Source organism: Camponotus floridanus, unplaced genomic scaffold (assembly GCF_003227725.1).
Source record: "Camponotus floridanus strain SB8 unplaced genomic scaffold, Cflo_v7.5 scaffold18, whole genome shotgun sequence".
In the NCBI taxonomy this organism is placed as follows: domain Eukaryota; kingdom Metazoa; phylum Arthropoda; class Insecta; order Hymenoptera; family Formicidae; genus Camponotus; species Camponotus floridanus.
Genome location: NW_020229303.1, coordinates 1061328 through 1083320, shown reverse-complemented (window position 1 = coordinate 1083320; position 21993 = coordinate 1061328). Strand labels below are relative to the sequence as shown.

Below are 21993 nucleotides of genomic sequence, written 5' to 3'. Positions count from 1 at the left end.
ATGGCATAAAGGCGAGCGGCTTTCATGAAGAGAGTGTCGACGGCCGCGGCATTCGTGTGAATCAAAGGGGGATTAGATATCGCGAATTTATCGGGATTCGCGTTTTTATGCCGCTACGGAAATCGAGTCGTATCATTGCGACGTATGTCAAATTGATGTCAAAATCGCTGTTACTTTGCATTGAAGGGTGTAAAATGATTAAGGGGATGAAAGATTAAATATATTAATAAATGTGTTAAAGCAGGTTTTCTTATTACATATAAAGTTTAGGAAAATGTGAATTTTAATCTGCGAAATATTATATACGTACGAATTTGTGGTATATGTATTAATTTTCGAATCAGAAAGAAATCAATGAAATCACTTGTATGAAATTTTGAAAATATTTAGTACTCTAAACGAGTAATATGCTATGATTTCATGATTATGATTGACAGTCATAATAAACAAGTAGAAAAATCAATGATATTTCTGTCCTAAATTTTAAAAAATTACTTAACCATGCATTCTGCGTATTTTTATGCTTATAATACAAAGTAAAAAATTATAAAATTATACTTCCTTTATACAAAAAAATTCTTGTTTTAAAAATATTTTTAGTTTTAACATAAAATCTTGAAATGAAATTATATTGCGTTAATTAAAGAAAAATATAATTGCTTGCTTGAATGAAGCCATTTTATATAATTCAATCAAATAAAACATTCTTATGATTTAAGATTTAATTTTCTTGAATAGAAAGGAAACAATATTAGATAGAAAATCATATTTTCAAATTTTTATAATTTTCTTAAAGCAGAATTAAATAATTATATTATATTCTTGAGATGACAATTACAATATTGAAATAAGACTAATAATATTGTAGAAATTTAAAATTATTAAATTCATCTAAGAAGATTATAGATTGTTGCATATATATATATATATATATATATATATATATATATATATATATATATATGTGAAACAATGAACGCGTTAATTGAAGTATATAAATTTTGATTTGACACTTTATTTTTTTGTGTACATCAGCTTGGAGATTACACATCAGACAAGCACAAGATGGATCCAATTTTTTATGAGCCGAATGAAAACATGAAGCCGCAATCTTGATCTCTTTCCTGATCGTAAATCGTGCGAGACGCGTCGAATCTGCAAAGGAAATCGGCGCGGATCGCGAGGAGCTTGCGATCGCGCGGTATCGATATCGTCAACCGCGGGGAGGTCGCGGCGCGAGGTACCCGTCGTCCCTCGTGTGGGGGATGGTGGTGGAGAGTCTCTGTTTTACAAGGCGGAGTTGGACGTGCGACCACCTCCGCCGCGGCAAAATTACCTGGCAGGTGACCAATGCAGCGGCACCGATAAAGCCATGAAAGAGGACGGCTGGGACCGTGGACTACTCGTTCTTAAAAGGGGCCCCAAGATGAAGGCGGAGCCTTCCTCCGGAGGCTTTCCTCCTTTCGTGCCTGCCTTTCGTTTCTTCGCGTTGTTCTGACGATCGCAACCACAGGAACCGGCAGTCCGAGCCGAGATCCCGTAGCCAACAGGTCTGTCCCGTTTTGCGTCGCAGCAAAAATAAGAAGGGTGCCGAGCCCCCTTCGTTTCGGCCCCTACGCAGTAGAAACCCTTAGAGTGCCGCTCTTATCGCTGTTGGACACTGTCGGTCATTGTTGTTGGACACACACGTCGATTGTGACACGCGGAAAAGTGAGGATTGGGGTTGTGAATCGAGTGTAATCAGGACAGGGAAGTGAGGATCCTTGGTGTGGTGGTGCTGCTGGTGAACAATACAAAAAGAGAAAAAAAGAGAGAGAGAGGGGGAGAGGGAGATTTTTCCTGGAAACAGGAACGGCTAGATGGCAGTCAGCACTCTCAACATGGCACCCTACTTCACTGGATATCCCTTTCAAGGTAAGAATTGTAATAATTATGAAATTATCCGATATTAATTCGAAGTCTCATATCCAACAATACTAATCGATACACAAATTGAAAAATTGTATATAAACAATGTTTAAGTAATTTTTAGATTGTTGAAAGGAGACATTTGTTCAACGCAAATTTTAAACATATGGAAATTATGATAAATGTATCGATTTAATAATATAATAAGTGTATTTATATAAATTTATATTTCTTTGTGCAACGGCTCACGAATATTATAATAATTGCCTGATAATTAAATAAAAATGAATAATTTGTTTTAGTTAAAAAACAATTTTTTTAATCGTTTAGAAATTAAATGAATATACTTTCTAACTTTAGAAAGCTTTGCAATTTTTTTGCCTTTATGTAAAAATTAGTGAGAGATGTGTATAATTTCTTTTGCTATTCTTTATATAGATATTATTGTTTCTTAATTATGGAATAATCAGATATGTTAGATCCCACAAAAAATATAAATCTCTCAAATAATTCCAATATTCTTAAGGGAATTTAATTTGACAACTCGTATCTATTTGTCGTAAGGGAATTTAATTTGACAACTCGTATCTATTTTTTGGCATAATCAAGCTTCTCAGTAAATCTTCTTTCATCAAAAAATTAATTTCATTAGTGTTTAACCGAAGGAAAAAAGAGTGGCATTACTTCCGCTATTCTCAGAAACTCTTCCTCATAGAGAATCTCGCAATTAATGTCAGCGCGAGTTTCACAAGCGACGCTCGACGCCTGCCGGCGTCTCTGCAACGGTGCCGTGGATATTTTACAACCGATGTTAATGGTTTTACGATGTGCGCTTTGACTGAATTATTCGCTGCCCGCCGGTGTAACTTTCAATAGCGCGACTTTCATCTCTATAAATGTCGTAACTGTCCGATCCGCGATCGATTAATTCAGCCTGAAAACGTATCACTCGCAAAAAAGGACTCGCATTGTTACGTAATCCGGATGTGAAGACTAATCTGCGCAGAAGTCGGCGTTTTGCAACGTAAACGCGTGGCGGGTATCGTCAACTAGAATGATTTAGGGGTCTGGAAAGAGAGAGAAATTGTGCATAAGTAATCGCGCATACAGAAGCCCGTGTGTCGTTCCGCATTGTGTAATTTATGATTTATGGAACAGTGCGCTACGCCGACGTATAAAGTTTCCAAAGGTAAACGAACACGTTACTGCGGTTCTTATGTATTTAATTAAAGATTGACATTTTTATTTTACGAAGCGATTGTAGAAAAAAATGCGACACCACTTGTTTTATGCTCAAAAAAATACGCACACATATCTCTCACGAGCAAATGTCTGAATACGCGTGTATCGATCTACTTAAATCGCTCCCCGGGCTCTTCGTCTCGTGAAAAACACTTGGCTTTTAGAATATAATGTTTGATTTCACTTTGCTTATAATACGAGAGAGAGCTAATGACGACAATAACAGACTCTCCAGATGGCGAGCGATTTCTTCGGGTCGCTTTCTGTCACGTATGCCTTTAAATCACAATTGTTTATCCACCGTTTCGGAGCACGCGGTATAAGAGACAGAGGGAGAGAGCGGAAGGAAGGGAGGAAAGGGGAAAGAGAGGAGACGGTAATTCTCGAATAAAGTTCGATACACACGCGTAGTGGGCGTCGGAACGTGGGGGAGAGTCCCGAGGAAAAGGTACGGTACCCGTGGGTACCTAATGTCTGATATCGGATGAGCCCCGGGCGACGGCACGTTGATTGAAGCCTTGGCGCGACTTGGAACTCACACCGCACGCTAAGTACATGCATCCCTTTCGTACATGCGGGTTACTCCCACTCATGTACCTTCCGCTCTCATCTTCCTCATCGCCCGTCGAGGATCCCGCCTATAGTGACGATCGCCACAGTCGTATCCCGCAGATTGCGTAATTGACGAAACGAACGGATCGTCGTCGATCCCCGAGTCCGCCTGAGAAATTAACCCTCTCGCCCTCGGAATTTTCCGGACTCGCGATTATTTCGATCCAGCATCGATTTATAAAAGAAAAAAAGAAAACAGCGATTCTGTGTAATATCTAAGTATCATTAATGATTTAAATATCAAAAATTAATGATTTTCATAGCGCTAATAATCTTTGGTATTTTTTTAATCATACAAATATTATATTCATATAGATGGGAAATTTTCTATCGCGATACATGAGCAGCGTAAAATATAATAATAATAAATAATATAATAATAAAAATATAAAATATAATAATAAGATAAATAAAATAAAATAAAATAAAAGAATATAATATAACACGAAACGTGTATTTTTGAAAGATTTTTCTCCGTTGCTCCAAAAATTATCAATTCGTTCACCGATAATCAAGAACGTCGGATAAAAAGATGCGCAACCGAAATAGCCTTGAAATTGTGTCGTAATTGGATGATGATTACACTTACGGTTAAAAGCCTTGAATAACAAATTCAGTGATCACATCTTACGATTCTTGCCATCACGTGCTTCATCAATGTGAAATTGAAGTGATCGCGTATCTCGTCCTTAATAAGATTCAATTAATACCCGGGATAACGTTGTTATTACTGCTTAAGAGCGATAAGCGGCCGCGACAAGGGGATGGATTATCATAAGGGAAAACCTCGTAAAGAGCAACGTAATTGCACGGCTCGCGCGCAAACCGCGAATGTCGCGGCCGCAAAATACGGTGCGTCGGCTCTTCGCACGTAATAATTTATCGGGACCGATGCCGGAGAAAAAGACTTAATTGAGGCCTGCGTCGCGTCCCCGATACCCTTCGGGTAACGAAACGCCCGGCGAGACGTACGCCGGTCAATTATTTGGAAATTCTCTAGCGTTCCCCTCGTGTCTAAGAGCATCCTCGATTGAGATCGACGACGGAGGCGCTGCCTCGCAGGTAAATATTAACGATGCGCGACGCTTCGTCGGACGAATTCAAATCAGACGGCGGGATGGGCCTTTCGTCGCGTTACATCGTCGGCATTAAGTCTGATAGCTGACAATCAATCGCCCGTTATCAATAATTCATGCTGGAAATTATTTTTTTCCATTATTCTCTTACCACGCGTCTCCTCCCCGACGTGCGTCTCAACAGGGTGGTCCTCCAGCGAGAGGACTCCCGCGAAAATGACTGCCGCGATCGTGCTATAATAAATTACGCGAGGACGCATAAATCACTCACCAGCTGCTTGTTGGATTAAATTGTCGTCTTGAAATCATTTTTTTTTTTATTCGATCAAACTTGATGCGTTACGAGAAAAGGAGAGAAAAAAATAAACGTATGCAATGTATTCTTTTGTATGTTATATTTAATTCGAGTATCCATTTGCGCTTCTATCATCATAGGATTTATTCCGTTTTACTATCTTCGAGTTCGTAAGCCTCGGAGAGGTATAAATCACTTTGATTTCTCCGATCGAAAAAAAATGTCTACGTAGGTTTTTGCAATCGATACCGAGACTAATGGCACAAAATGCGGTGAGAAATCACGTGCGAACGCACGTAGCGCGTTTCGCAAGAACGCGCGTCGAACAATATATTCATCGACGGATAGGGAACAAAAACGCGAGTAAAGGGTTCGCTCGCACGCGGCGGTGTATATTCAACTTTCAATTCCGTGACTCGAGTTACGATCGCTTTGGAGTTTGTAAAAGTGCGTTTCCGCGTGCGAGTGCAACGATCGGCGTATGCATCATACATGAAAGACGTTACACGTGCGAATGGTAGCATTGGTAGCCCCGCATTCCTGACATTCCCGCGTGAATTCCTCAATATGTAATAGATTATTGTGCAAATCTCGAACGGATACCTTCGAGGAAAATCGATAAGCTGTATATTGTTAGCTACTTTTAATTAAATATCAATTATTTTAAATCTTTCTTCTTGCCATTAGCAAGAAAATGATCGTGTCTCTTTTTTCCCCAGGCCTATCGAGACCCCTAATCTTCCATGCTTATCGCAGTCTTTAATTTTTCCGAGCTAATTATCGCGATCTAACATCTCGCTAATCATCGACTTCGGTTTCCCGAGTTCGTCCAATTTATCCGAAATTCACGCCAAGATTATCCGCGGTGCTCGCGCTGAGAGCCCGTCGACGTCGGCGGCGGCGGCGGTCGGCGCCTTTTGATCTTGCCTGTAATCCCGTCGGGCCCCGCGGCCTGACTGACGTCATACACCGGAGAGGTGTCCGGCCGGGACCGTAACCCGGCCTATGCGCGTGTGGGAGTGTGTGCGTTGCACGCACTCGCGGATATGTCCTTACGGAGCGCGAGGGGTCCCGGAGCGGGGGGCGGCGCGGGGGATGTAAATCTCTCCGGGGCCCGTGATGAACGACGAAACGGGACTACTTTTGTGCCGGGGAGCTCGGACGCGCCCGGGAAGGGGGTCGTCTTTTGAATTACGCCGTGGTAATTAGCGGACTCTTAGGCCCCGCGCTCTCGCAGCAGGTAGCCGGCGAGAATATATCACGAACTGTGCTCTCTCTTTCTCTCTCTCTCTCTCTTGCACGCGCACCACGATCGCGAAAAATGTTTGGGTCGCCGAGGATTTGCGACGCACCGCGACCTCCACTCGTCATTTAAATGCGCCGTGCAATTTTTTTCGTCACTTTTGATAATTATAAGATCAAAATTTAGCTATACCTTTTAAATAAAATTAATTAAAATAAAATTAATTAAAATAAAAATTAGAAATAAAATAAATAAAATAAAAATTAAAAATACAGTATAATTTTTAAAAAATGATTGAAAAATTGTATCGAGTAGAATGCACAATCCATGTTTACTTTATTACTAAGAATCTCTGGACGTGTGAGTTACACGCACTCATGCACGCATAAGTTGTCGCGCTTCTTCTCGCGGAGCGCATCTCTTATGCAAATCTTCCTTTATATAAGTATGCACGTAGAATACCGGAGCTCTGCCCCCGGTTGCGCGTTTGTCGAGGCACCTTGTTGTCACCGCGAGAGAGAGAGAAAGAAAAGGAGAGAGCGCTTTTAAGACTCCCTGAGTTTTAAGGTCATCTTCGTCTTCGTCCCTTTTCGTCTCCTTTCCTTTCGTCCGCAGCTTTTACTGCTCCGCGCAAAACCAGGGCCGTAACTCGTGTCGCGTCCCGCTTTCGTGGTTTTCTGAAGCACGCGAGGTCCATCCTCTTGGAGGATCGTCCGGAGCCACCGCATCTCATTCCGCTTCTTTGCCCCTCTTTGCGGACCGGAGCCGCTCTCCGGTCGTCGCGTGTAACGTCGTTTGTTTAACTCCGCGATTATAATTAAGTTAATGAAGGGGGATGGACTAATTACCAATAATTAGCGGCTTTTGAGCGGCACCTCGCGTGTCGCCGCGCTTTGTCTCGCTAAGCGGTTCTCTTTTGCGCGGGTTTACTTCCCTCTGTTCTTCTTCCTCTCCTTCTCCGCTACTTTTGTGTCCACTTATTCTCATTTATTTCGAGAAAAATGGCCGCGCCACACTTGTTCACGTTGCATTGTGTCAGCGACGAGAACTGCATTTCTATTCAGTAGTAGTATTTTTTTCTTTTTGTCTCATTGTACGGTGCTACATATTTAATTTCATTTATGTTAAACGGCGGTAAATTGCTTCGTGAAGTAAGAGAGAGGCAGAGGGAAAGAGAGAAACGTATTGTATTTTCCGTACTTTGCCGGAAAATTATGCCTTTCGGAGTAGTAACTCTGATTTGCGTCACCTTCGTTTGAAGTTTCCGACACCGCGCGATCTTGTTACAAGTCCTCACCTATTCCATCATTAATTCCGTATAACTCATGACTCAAGTACAAGTAGATCGTTGAAACAGATATGCGCTATTCCCGCAATAAAGAGCCATTTTATGATCGATGATGTGTAAACGAATTGCGTTGTTACTTTTGCAGGACAGGGTCGCGTGAACCAGCTGGGCGGTGTGTTCATCAACGGCCGTCCATTACCGAACCATATTCGTTTGAAGATCGTCGAGATGGCAGCGGCCGGCATCAGGCCGTGCGTCATATCCAGGCAGCTGAGGGTGTCTCACGGATGCGTATCGAAAATCCTGAACCGGTATCAGGAAACGGGATCGATCAGACCCGGCGTGATCGGTGGCAGCAAACCGCGAGTGGCCACGCCGGAAGTCGAGGCGAAGATCGAGGATTTCAAGCGGCAAAACCCCGGCATATTCAGCTGGGAGATACGGGAGAAATTGATAAAGGTCCGTTGATATCACCCATATTGTTGACGTAATTAATAAATAATTTTGAGATGAGAAAGAGAAGAGATTCGAGAGAAATAAAATATCATTTTTTCATGTAAATAAATACGATTATAAAATTCAAAACTAGATGAAACTAGAAATATCTTAAATATATGGAACTCAGAAATGGATATAAAACACTTAAGGAGAGCTTTCTTTAGATCGTGATTTTTTAAATTACTTTTTTGAATTATTCTTAATTTACAATTTAATTTAATATGCAAATATCTAATATAATCTGTCTTTAATATGCTAATATCTAATAAAAATATTAATTTAATAAAATATTTAATTTAATAAAATATTAATTTAATATGCTAATATCTAATATAATCTGTCATTTTTCGGAAAATACGTGTGACAGTTAAAATTTACAAAATAAATGTAGAAAAATTAAACTAACTAGTCCAACGCGGTTCTGCCAGCAGGATGGAGTCTGCGACAAAGCCTCGGCACCTTCTGTGTCCAGCATCACCAGACTTTTACGTGGACCTGCGAATCAGATTCGTCCCAACGACGATCCCCGCAGGAATCACTCTATCGACGGTATTCTTGGTAAGTTTGAATAAATAATACTTTCTATTTTATATCTCAAATATATTGATTGAGCTATCAAGACTTTCGACGCAATCAAATCACTGCGCTTTTTTTAAAGAGAGATCTTCAGACGCGATATCCGCGATACATCTCGTCATTTTAACACCGCATAAACCGCGAAGCGTCCGGGGTTAATTGAGCGATAAGCGTAATTATAGCGTAGCCGTGATGTTAAGTTAATTAAAGTAAGGCGACCGTATCTCTCGTGTGCTCGCTGAATTCGAAATGCGACTCGGCATTTTTCCCGTACGCGTAATGCGTATCAGGAAGTCGTTGTCGTTTCATATGAAGTATTTCTAGATTTCGCAAGATTATAACGCAATATTATCAGTCGTATAAAAATAATAACAATTTCAATTACCGGAGAAGGATTTTATTATGCAGGTACACTGAGAAAAAAATCTGGTTGCATTAATTAGAATTCTGGTAGATTCAACCAGTATGTCTGTTGGAAAATGGACGAACCAGAATTCTTGTAGGAATTACCAGATGAATCTGATTAATTTCTTCCTGTTAAATTTACCAAATTTTCTGGTTAATAATATTAAACTCACCAGCACCAAGTCGTCTAAAATTTTGTCCATCTAATCTCAAAAGTCTGTTTAATATTTTGAATTTCAACAAGATTATTGGATAAATTCAATCCAGATTATTGAATAAATTATTTTAAATTTAGTTTGTTAGAAATTAAACTGATAAACAGTGATGCAAGAATTAAATATTATTTAATCAGTCGCACTGAGAAAAAAATCTGGTTGCATTAATTAGAATTCTGGTAGATTCAACCAGTATGTCTGTTGGAAAATGGACGAACCAGAATTCTTGTAGGAATTACCAGATGAATCTGATTAATTTCTTCCTGTTAAATTTACCAAATTTTCTGGTTAATAATATTAAACTCACCAGCACCAAGTCGTCTAAAATTTTGTCCATCTAATCTCAAAAGTCTGTTTAATATTTTGAATTTCAACAAGATTATTGGATAAATTCAATCCAGATTATTGAATAAATTATTTTAAATTTAGTTTGTTAGAAATTAAACTGGTAAACAGTGATGCAAGAAGAGGATGCAGCTCAAACACACACAATCAGAGAGCTAGCGTCCTCTTTCTGGCACTACTGCTCGTAAGAGAAAAAAAATATACTTTGGATTTAATGTTAATACTAATTCTTTATATACATTTTATAGTAAATATTGAATACGAATTAAGTTAAGAGTGGCAAGGAAAGAAATTAATGTAACAAGAACTTTTATAGATCAAACCAGAAAATACTAACCAAATCCTTATAATAAAATCTATTAAACATTCTAGTTATAAAAAATCGAGTCTTATCATGATAACTAGAAATTCTTGTTTGATTTAACCAAAATGCCTTCAATCATACACGTCTTGTTGGTACAATTAAACGATTTTTCTCAGTGTACTTTTCATTCTATTCTTAGCACCTTATTTCCTACATGTTAAATGTTATATGAATTTCTCTTTCTCTCTGCGATATATGTACGTGTGTTTGTACACGAGGGTTCTGCTTATTGAAGTATCCAGCAGTTTCGTAGGCACGCTGGGATTGGTAGAAATATAGGTCTAGTCGGCGAACGTGTAAAGGGGAATTCCTTTCGTTTTTATTTATTACCGGCGGTAAGGGGCGCGAAGAAATATTAGGCGTCCCGTGGCGCGTAGATGTGTCGAGTTTATTACCTTGTCGGGAAGATTTAGTTTTGATTAGACGTATGCCCGAGATTGCAACTTCGCGCAAGGATTCACGAAGGTACTCGACCTGTTGCTTCTGTCGCCTTTTTCCACCAATCTTTTCGAGCTATTGCAAAACCAGCAATCTTCGTTCCTCTTTTTTATCTATATTATTACTTTAAGGATAAAGACATTTTTTGCTGCAATAGTTTATGCACAAAATATCTAATTTTAAGGGAAAATTAAAATGACTAAAGACAAAAAAATCAATTACATATTTTAAATGACCAAAGCGATTGATAGTTTTTATCACATGGTACAATAATATTTTATAGAGAAAAGTAATTTATATTAAATGTTAAAATAATATTGTTTACAAACATCGATTTAATTAAATATTTCGGAAAAGCACATGAATCTTTTTGCGTTTGCCACTTTTGCAAGTAAATTATACATTATAATTCGAATAGGAAAAAACAAGAAAAGAGTCAGGCACTGTTCCCACCGTTAATGTACCTCTGCGAAAGGAAGGGAAACGAAGACGAAGAAGATGGAGCAGAGGGAGACGAAGTTTTTTTGAATGCACGTCTCGGATGTAGAATATCATAGCGTAATGATTTAGCATCAAAGTATCAGCAATGTATTGGATTGGGCTATAATACGGATAATGAAGGGAAAAAGCGAGATAATTTAAACGCATGATGCACTAATGCGATAATAATACATCGTCGTAGACAAGAATATTAATAAATATTTTCCTTAAAGATGTCGCTAAATATTTTTACCCTTTATATAAACACCTTAACTTTTTATTTTAAATTTTTCTCACTATTCTTCTGACATTTATTAATTACTTCTTTCGAGATGCAAATCAGATTAATAGACTGTAAGTGATTGACTACGTACATAATTACTGGGTATAAAACGCTAAATGGCGACTATTAGAAATTAGCAAATAATCTAGTAGATCAACTACATGATGTAATCAACGAACATAGGAGTCTAAAGGATCTCACAATCACACGCACCAATCATTTCGCCTTGCATCATTCATCTTTCGTTCCTTTCTCCCCTCCTGTCGCAACATCAGTCCCAGAACGCAAGATCACTCAGCAGTTCCAGTAGCCGAGAACACGCGCGATAAATAACCTCGCGGTCTGTCCCTCGGTGAAAGAAATCGGGAGGAACGATCGGGACACAAGAAAGAGGGACAGATCGGCCGTAGCGAGTGTAAAAGAGGAAGAGGTCAGGTGGAAGAGAGTCGGGACGAACGTGAAAGAAGAAATCAGGTGGAACGGCCAGGAGGAAGCGAGTAGTCGGAGACCCGAGAAGAAGAAACGAGAGGACGAGGATGTTGGAGGCTCCTGCGTAGATGCGAGCAAGACGGAGCAGCTACGCGTACGCGGCGTGTGGTCTTCTTCGGCTTCGTGGCCTGCCTCTCTAATCTTACAAACCGCCAACAACACACCCCGTTTTGTTCGCGGAACACAACGGCAACCCTCTCTATTGATTTAGATGCTCTTACTGCGGGGCAAAGCCGTGATTGAGACCTCCGACCACTCATTGGTCGCGTTCGAGACGGCGATTGCCGGCACAAGGCTATCTCACGATAATAATTGTTTAACATCGACTTTATCTCGACGACTGATCCTTGGTTTTTCGCGATTGCTATTCTATTTTTCATCTAAAAGCGGCAGATATTTTTTAATCTCCCCGCAAAGATTTTTTTCTTCCTTTGTACGAATCATAAAAATTATTCTCATCTAAATAATTTTATTTATTTCTATTTTCGTTAAATAAATACTGTAATATTTATTTAATTTGTTGCAAAGAGTTCTTTTCTTGAAACGATTAATAAGATATGCTAAATATGTAGAGATATATAATTCTAAATTTATTTGATTTCTGTGGAAAAGCTACAAATAATGGCAACCTTTTTTTTTTTGATACACGAGCACGTTTAGTCCCAAATTCATTAAGTATCGGCGGGCGCTGATAGCTTGCCGAAAGCGAAAAATCGTTATGTATGCTCCTCAAAGCGTCGCAACGATTTACGAGCGCGCGACGCTCTTTAATTTGACGGAAACCGCCGTACACTTTGTGGTTCTCGAACTCTGGCTGATGTTCGCGCAGGTGCTATTGATTTAGACGTCTTGTCGGTTGGTCGATTTAATCTGAAAATAAGTTCATACATTATGGAGTATGTTGCAAAAAACGAAGCATTCAATACTTGAGATATGTACCTCGATATTAACATTGCATGTTGATGATGTACGCCACACTTTATGAAAAAAAACACCTGTCCTCGGAAAGAAGCCTCGTCCGAAATAACAAATAATTGATAAATGTTATTAATTAAATTTAAAGAAAATTTACAAATATAGTAAATACATAATTAAATTATTCGTGACAAATGTCACCAGTCGAAGTAGTTATTGACGATGTAGTTATTGAGGTCAATGTAACAGGAACAAATCGGAACCCGAAAAAGGGTTACAAATCAAGCTCGAAATTCCACAAATAGTGTCTCGTGGGACTGGACAACGATTCCACTTCAGGAACGCTTCATGGGCTTTCGTTTAGCTCGGGTGGGACGGGACATGTCAAAGAACTTAATTTCTTCGCGGCGGACCCTAATTTCTCCGGTGTTTTAGTTTAGTATAGGTTCGGCTGGGCACGGCTGTAATCAGAAGGGTCTTAATGGTGGGTTGCTGAGACCGGCGTGTGAACTGTGGGCGTGAACGACTCGCTTCCTATCTTCGGTATCTGACGTGCAGCACGTGCTGGACCGAGAGATGCTCTCGCCGCTATTAAAGAACGCACGCTCGCGTCTCATCTCGAGAGCTATCGACGATGTTTAATGTCGGTTTCGAGTAGAAAAACTTTTGTTTTCTGGTAATAAGTCCCCTTTTATTAATATGCATCCCAAACGAGGAGAGAACAATTTGATCTTGAAACCAATTCGTTAATTTACGATCTTTAGAGAATTATTTATTTTTTTAATAAAGTATTGAATAGCATCATCATTGGTTACTTTCAGCGGGAAGTAGCGGCGATGACTCCGATACGGAAAGCGAGCCTGGCATCGCGCTAAAAAGGAAACAACGCAGGAGCAGGACCACCTTTACCGGCGAACAACTGGAGCAACTGGAAGCGGCTTTTCATCGCACGCAATATCCCGACGTGTATACCAGGGAAGAACTCGCGCAAAAGTGAGTATTGGAAAAATATTCTACATTTCATAACAATTTAAATCATAATAAAATAATAACACAAAATTAAATATATTGGATTTATATATTAAAAATTAATATATTATCGATTGATTAGAGATCCATATTTTTCATTAAGATTCAAATTTAAATTTTTTTTGTAATAATTGTCAAAGAATAGTGTTATTGTTTTAGAATAATAATCATTATTTATATCTTCATTAATAATCGCGAATATTTTTGTTTATGCAGAACGAAGCTGACGGAGGCGCGAGTGCAAGTTTGGTTTAGCAATAGGCGCGCCAGACTTCGCAAACAGCTCAATAGCCAACAGCTGAACGCCTTCAACGCCATGGGTTTACAATCTTTCCAAACTCAGCATTACAGTGGCGCGGAGAGCTATCAGAGCTACGGACAGGCGAGTGTTACTGCTGCCGCAGCGACCACCGCCAGCTACCCCCAGCATTACAACTACGGGGATAATTATTATACAGCGCAGCAGCAATGGCCACGGACAACTCCGGACAATTACGGGTAAGTTTCTACTCAATATATACTTATGTATACAAAAAATCCATTCTGAGGAACTACCAAAGAGGGAGCAAGAGAGAGTTTAACTGTCCAAGTTGGGTATTATTTCATAAATCCTTACTTAATAGCCAGAATACAAATCTACATCTTTACCGGATATTATGCAATTTTTGTGATCTCCCATTATTGTTAGTTATCTTTTTAAAATCCTTTAAATATTAGTTTACATAAATATTTATTTATTAGTTTATAATTCTTCTCAATTAATATTAAATTAAAAATATAAATATATATATATGAAATATATCTCAAAGTTTGATAATTATTATAGTTTTCAAAATTGTTATTTTAATTAACATTTATGTTGGAAAGATCGTCCGGTTTTTTGGAGCGACTCGAAGTCATATAGAGACATAATCGAACGCGGCGCCTCTCGAACACCCCCGCAGTGATTATGCGTTATCGAACGTCGCTGTCGGTTAAAGCTAGATCACGGCACAGGTACGTACACCCTGTGTCGAAGGATCAAGACCCGGGTTGGATTATTAGCCGGTAGCGTTTCATTATGGAGGCCCGAGAAGCAACATAATTGAGGACCACACAGAAAACGTGTCGGTGGGGCCCCGTTGGCTCTCTCCTTCTCTCGCTTCCTTGTTTTCTCTCTACTCTCTCCGCATCCTCTTCTCTCGCTCTTTCTCCGCTCCCCTATCTGCTAGAGTGAATCGGCTCGTCCGCTCGGCGTGTAACAACACACTGTAGCAACACGGCCACCGGGGCAACCTGTTATTATTCAGCCACAATGGCTGAATTAATTGTTCGAAACACCCTGGTTTCGCCGTCTTTATCTCCGCGCGCACCTCCTTCTCGCGGCGGTGTGTTTCAAGCTTTCTGTCTCATCCGTACAATCGCTACTGTTAACTTGATCACTGTGACGAACCGTCACGCGGTATGACAAGCATTCGCTAGTTTCATATATCCCAGATAATGCTCGTGGACCCCCGGTGGAGTATCAGCCCATCGCATGGGGGGTCTCTCTTTATGGTCAAAGTGAAAGATTTCACTGCTTGATGGCTGTTTGTCGTTTTTGCCGTTTCACGTTTAAACAGCGTGGAAACTATACACAGACTGTCATAAAATGATCATAAGTCATTTCGATGATTTATACCTCAGGAGGAACAAGACGAATCTTGACGTTCGAAAATATCATTTTATGTTCAACTAGTACGAAAGTTATAGACATCGAAGAAAGTGTAATCATGAAATTACGTTACATTAATGTATTTTTGAACGACAAGACAACTTTCGGAATTCAAAAGTATACAATCTGATAGGTATGGAACATGTAAGAATTATTGAGAAATAATTGCGAGTCATTTTTAATCAAAATATATTTTTCAAAGAGAAGAAAAAAATAAATTTTAATATTGAAAAATTGTAATAATTTAGAATAAACTTACTATTTTTTAATCAAGTAATTTCCCTCTCTTTCTCTCTCTTTCTCTTAAAAAAAGCTTAAAATTATTTTATTCTTAAATAAAAAAGCATTCAATGTAAATTCTATATTTTATTTGGTGATAAATTTCAATTTCAAAATTACAAGCTCTAAATCGATTAAAGACTCGATCACTAAATTTCTAAGAATTCGTTAACACATCTATAGAAAAAAATTTGATTTATGAAAGAGGAGAGAGACATTCCTTTGAATTTAGATTCATAGGAGAATTTATAGATAGGCTGTGCACGAATGGTTGATAAATCGCTTTCGCTAAAAAACGTCGTTCTATCTTTTAAATAAAAAAAAAATGCTCCAAGTACGCTTTGTAATCGTACACTGCCAATACGTTAATCACCTCAAAACGTAGATACATGATAAAAAAATATGAGTTTATATTAATCAAAGATGGATGGTTCTCTGGACTTTGTCTAATTTTATTTCTTGCATCAATTGTTTTTCTCTTCTATATCGTTAACACGTTTATGCCATAAAAAATCTATGGATCTATTTGCATGTTTTTGTTTTCAATATATTAAATAAAACATAAAATATGCTTCTGGTTCTCCACATTTTTCTATATTAAAATGATTACAGTAATCTCTTTGAAATTTAAGAAATTACTAAATATGATAATAAAAGCAAAAGAGGGTGAAGCTTTATCCTTCACGAGACACGATCCGAGATCCTTAATCACGGTGGTGCACGGAAAAAATGCTCAAAGGGCCGCGACGGTGTTTGGAAATCGGCCGCTGCCGCCCTCGACACGCCCTAACCGATTCGCAGTGCGTGTGTTAGTGCGGTATCGGCTTGCAAACGGCGGTAATCACTTTGAGAACCGTACGAGGGAATTTCATTTTCGTATTACCGCGTGTGTGGACACCTTTCACCATTGTAACTGCAACTCATTTTATCGTATCCCACGTATCCACGTACGTTTGTGCGCATACAATAGTTAATTTATATTCAATATATCGATCGTACAAAGATAATTACAAATATCGATGAAAATAATATATTCTTTCAACTGCTGATTAATATCTGTGACTCGTGAGAATATCCTTTGTTTGATACTTGATGAGTATCACATGCAAGGTATTATATTCGCACAATTTTATAATTTTAATCAATCCCTTTCGACGAAGAATCTTCTCCAGATTTATTCAAAATTAAAATTAAATGTTTCATATTCATTTTTTTCTTCTTTATGTTACCAATAGAAATATATGTATAACAGTTTAAATATTAATAATAAAATAATAAAATAATAAAATAATAAAATAATAAAATAATAAAATAATAAAATATTAATAATAAATTTTTTAATTAAGTAATATCCAAATAAAGCAACGGTATCCATCTTGGTATCGTTATCCATTTTTTTACAGACGTTCGATGTTCTTTTCATGTTGCAGATTGTTCAACGCTTCTCATTACGGCAGCAGCAATCTCGCCTCGAATCTGACTTCTACCAATCTCAGTCTGGGCAGTCTGGGCAGCGTCAGTCCAACCGCGTCAAACATGAGCGCTTGCATGGTGCAAGGTGGTGCATCTTCCTCCGGAGTTCCGGTCTCGACGGGGATGACACCTCACGTGACGCCGCACAGCCCCAGCGAGGCGAAGAGCGGATATCCTTACTTGGGCGGAATCGATTCTCAGGTTTGCGGAAGAGTTCACTGAATTAAGTCTGTCATAAGGGGTGCAATCGCGAATCGATTACACGCATCGCGGAAGAGAGAGCGACTTGAGAGTCATCGCTTCATCGTTATTGTTTTATTTATCTTGTTTCTCTCGAGCAAACTTAATTAAATTGTGTAAAAATAAAATTGGAATTGTGTAAAAAGATTTCTAAAAAATACGCTTCTCTTATTTGTTTGTTGTTAAGTTATTATTACTTTCTTGTTATCACGTTGTTATGCCTGGAAATTTGATGGAGATCATTTTTTAGCGACGATTTTTTTAACGAAAAATATTGCAACATCGTTTCCGAAATTATATATAAAAAGTATCGTTTTTACAATATAATTTCCAGTTCGATTAAATGTGTTACATAGCACTCGAAATTTAGAAAAGATTTTTTATTTATAAATATATGTACTTTCTCGATGTAATCCTTATATAACTGACTGTGTAAATATTTTATAATCCTTCAGTATTGCTATTGCTAGGTAATACACTCAAGCTTTTCTGCATTGACGCTATTGCATATTTATATGATAGGACATAAAACTTAATTAACTTTAGATTCATAGATGAAGTCGTACGCTGACTTTTACAAGTATCATAAGTTAATGCGAAGATTTATTCGTTAGAATGATCAGCACATACAGGCAATAAGTTGCGTGCAACAACAATGCCTCCGAGATGCTTTACCGCTTTAGAATTACTTTATTATAGCAACGGTATAGTATAAATGCATCGATATATTTACGTATGACTCGAATATATTTCATGGGTAATACATATATGTGTACATAGATATTATTAGTACGAAGCGCGTAAAACATTATTTGCAAACGTGCTCTTACGACGATCGGCATAATTATTTTATCCAACTTATCTAATTGGCCAGTTACGTAAATTTATTGTATATAATACACGGAACTTTTCACCGACGCAACAGATATATCTGACTTGTAACGCACTGTTATATGTAATAAATAGATTTTATGAAAAATTCGTGCCATTTTCGTTAATATTGCCAATTTTTTCAAGAATTCACTTGCGAGGTAAGTGCACCTAAAAATGAAAATTTGTAAACATTTATTTAACAGCAAGTTCGCAAATTTAAGATATGTCAATTATCTGTCAGAAATAATATTTTTTATTCACTTTACCGACGAAAAATCCACCACGACACTTAAAAAAAAAAGCGATCAGCCTGAAAAAACGGCGCGTATATAATTCGCGATTGGTCCTGAATCGTCAGGCCTGTCTCCTGGTTTTAAGCCGCCTCCGCAAACCATCGTTGATCACGGTGCCCGCCGTTAGGAGACAATACACGACCGGCAGGGGGGCACCGTGGGGCTCTCCAGGCCTCGAAGAGCCGACAATCGGGCGCACAGTGACACAACGAGCAATCAGCTTGCCGTATATCTACGGGCCCTGTCGCCACGCATTTGTGCCCCATTGTGTCAACGAAGTAGGTGGTCGGTGTCTCTCTCTCTTCCTCTCTCTTCCTCTCTCGCTCTCTCTTTTTCTCTTCCTGTCTGTCTCCAGAATCCTAGCACAAAGTATCTCCGCACAACGATTCGCCCTATCGACCTTCTTCTGACTACAACCCTTCAAATCTCGTTGAGCAAGCACGGATATGGCATACAATTTATTCAGAGGAACATTTATATCACGAGAGTATATTTTATATTACTAGTTATTTGAATGGTGAAGTTGCGAAATTATATTTTTAATAATTTGCGAGTCACAAATATATATTTATTATAAAATAATTTTTTAAATGTCTTAAACGCAATTTAAAAGCGGAGAAAATAAAAGAGATATATTTGACATTAATTTCTTGTATTTCTTTTATGTCGAAGATCCAGATGATTAAATTACAAAAGAGATGCATTAAAATTCGTCGCCCGAAAAATCCGAACTATGTCTCACGATACTTTTTCCAGACCTCACATATCGTTTGCCTGCCTCCATGATTCGCCATTCAATGATCCCCGCCCATATTCCAACCCCCATAAGAGCGGTACGGGGTTGTTTCGAGCGGCTCCTTTGAAGCTCGCCTTCCTCTCTTTCTCATCACCAATCCCATCGAATATCTTCCCCCAATATATTGCTCCCAAATTGTCCCGATCCTAGTGGCGATGTGGTAGGTCAAGAATTGGCGCAGAAATGACATGGTCGCATATTGTCATGAAAACTATCGTAAAGTACAACTAACTTAACATTTTATTTTAATTTAATATTTTATTTTCCATTAGATTTAAACAAATTTTTTGTTTGGAATAATTCGCAGTTGCTTGTAAATAAAAATATAATGTTCGCAAAATAAATCAATGTCTCTTTCTTTGCTAGAAACAACATTAATATAAGAAAACACATTGTAAGTGCAAATGTGTTTTGCAATAATTTATTATAAATGGTTATACATTCTCTTTTATTTGTTAAATTTTTCAAAAAATTGTATCGCGCGTTTATTATATTTTTTTTTAAACGTAAACGTCGATTCTTATTCTTCGCTGCGTTTTTCAACACGATAACCAGAACAGATGTACCGGCAACTGCAGAGCTGATATGTGTGACGACCTCCCAGGCTTAAACCGCACCCTCACGATGGAAATCTAAGGGTGTTGTTATAGGCGATGCGTGAGTACGTTGCGTGACTTCGGTCTATATGCATCACGATACATATCCAAACCATCTACGTTTCACAATAAACTTTATACCATGTAAAATGGCTAATGCGATTTTTTCGCGAGATTCATCTCGAAGCACGAGATAATTATAGTTCCTATAAATTTTATAAATTTCCATATAAATCAATAATTATTATCTATATAATTATTTAATTTTTTGGACATTGAATATTTTTTTTGTTAAGTAAGAAAAATGAAATATAATAAAACAAAACTTGAAGGTTATTTCTAAAAAATGTATAATTGGAAAATTTTATACAGGTGCTAATCTTTCGATGACGCAAATTTCTTTCACTTTTGCTTTACGTCATTACTTCAAATTTTTTAAAGCTTTAAAATCATAATTTCTAAAATTAATTGTTGCATTCATTACGCGTTTCTTTTTAATAAAAAAGATTTTTCAATCAATTATGTAAAAATTTCTTCCATTTCTTCAATGATTAAAATATTTTTAATTTATTTTCTTTTGCATCTCATAAGTTTGCCTCGCAAAAGTGAAACGCCGACTACCGTTGGAGAGGAAATAAAATCGGGCAAGCGAAAAACATACACGGAACCAGTTCACGCGGACATGATGGCTGCTCGCCCTTAATGGCAATGCAGCCCCCCATGCGGTACATCGTCGGCCCTTTTCAACCAATGGGATTGCCCGCCGTGTTTCGAACAATGGTTTGCGCCCGAATAGATTAATCAAACTTAACCGAGCCAATGAAAGCCGTGCAAATCCCGTGTGGGGGATGCATGCGTGCGTGCCGTCCGTTCGTGCGACTGCAAACGAGCAGTTGCACGCTCGCCCATTGCATCCTAGCGAGATCATGCCGGGGAATTATGGGAATATATCGTGCAATGAGGCCGCCGGCGTCATGGTGTTGCGAATTTAACGACGATCTCGAATCGGCGGCGTTCAACAATGTCGCGCAGGACCTTTGATACGCGAGTCCCTCCGATCTTTATCCAAGTCATTCACAAAATCGAAAGGATCGTAGCCGTTGCAGTCGTTATTTAGAATCTCAAATAAAATAAATGATTCATTTTTACAACGGTAACTAAGCAAGCAGTAATTTATTACTTTACCGAAATTAATTTTATAAACTTCCTTACTTATTTTTTATACCGATATATTAATTATCGTGCACACTTATGAGAAATGATAAAAGGATTGCAAAATTCGCAAGCAACAAATGTTAACGATTGACTTGGTTCTTCGAAATGTATTTTAACGTATTTCAAAATGGCATTCGAGGGGGCATGTGAAGGGCACAAAAAGCAAGAAGAGGGGATTTTTCGGGGGCCGCTGCTGTAACCAGGGCCTTGATGAATGAATCGGGGGCTTCATGCCGCTTCGATCGGCGTTACCCACACGGCAGCTGGCTACGCCGCGCTGATTGGTCGCGCATCACGCCGCATTTGTGGATCTTTTGCAAAGCGATCAGCGTATATGCATCTAGGGTACCCTAACCAGGACCCCCGTAGATCCACGTTGTTCTCAATCGTGGTACCAAGGTGCGCGTCCCCTCGTCGCCAGCTATTGCGATGGACCTCATGTCGGAAGAGATGTTTATCACATCTCTTCGCGATATTATTTTTATCGTGTACTATTATCACTATTATTTATTTTGGTTACAATTAATATACACTTGATATAGAAGAAATTTTGCAGGTAAATAAAAAATAAATAAAAGCAAAACATATATTATTATAATAGTTAATATTAATATTGTAATAACTTTCAAGTTAATTATTAATTATTTATATTTCTAATATAATTGTATAATTATGTAATTTTAATTTTATGCGATAAGATTCTCACCGAAGTTATTTTGTTCGCAATTTGCATTTATTTCAATTTATTGACACGCCAGTTGCGAAAGAAATATCTACTGGAATACCTCACAATTGATGCAAATTTCAGTGAACGGCGTTTTGAAGATCTGCTTA

At 38.3% G+C, this 21993-nt stretch overlaps 1 protein-coding gene across 2 annotated transcripts; it reads left to right on the top strand.

The window, feature by feature from the left end:
* Window positions 1-1534: 1534 nt before the first annotated feature.
* Window positions 1535-17662, top strand: LOC105255009 (protein gooseberry). 2 transcript variants are annotated; one of them, XM_011264051.2, is made up of 6 exons: window positions 1535-1914; window positions 7810-8123; window positions 8594-8720; window positions 13494-13665; window positions 13918-14199; window positions 17104-17662. In XM_011264051.2, exons 1-6 carry the CDS (start codon window positions 1860-1862, stop codon window positions 17366-17368), a joined length of 1215 nt encoding a protein of 404 aa, XP_011262353.1. In that variant the 5' UTR covers window positions 1535-1859; the 3' UTR covers window positions 17369-17662. The 2 variants fall into 2 exon arrangements, with proteins under 2 accessions (XP_011262353.1, XP_011262345.1); XM_011264043.2 differs by having other exon boundaries at window positions 8591-8720.
* Window positions 17663-21993: the final 4331 nt, after the last annotated feature.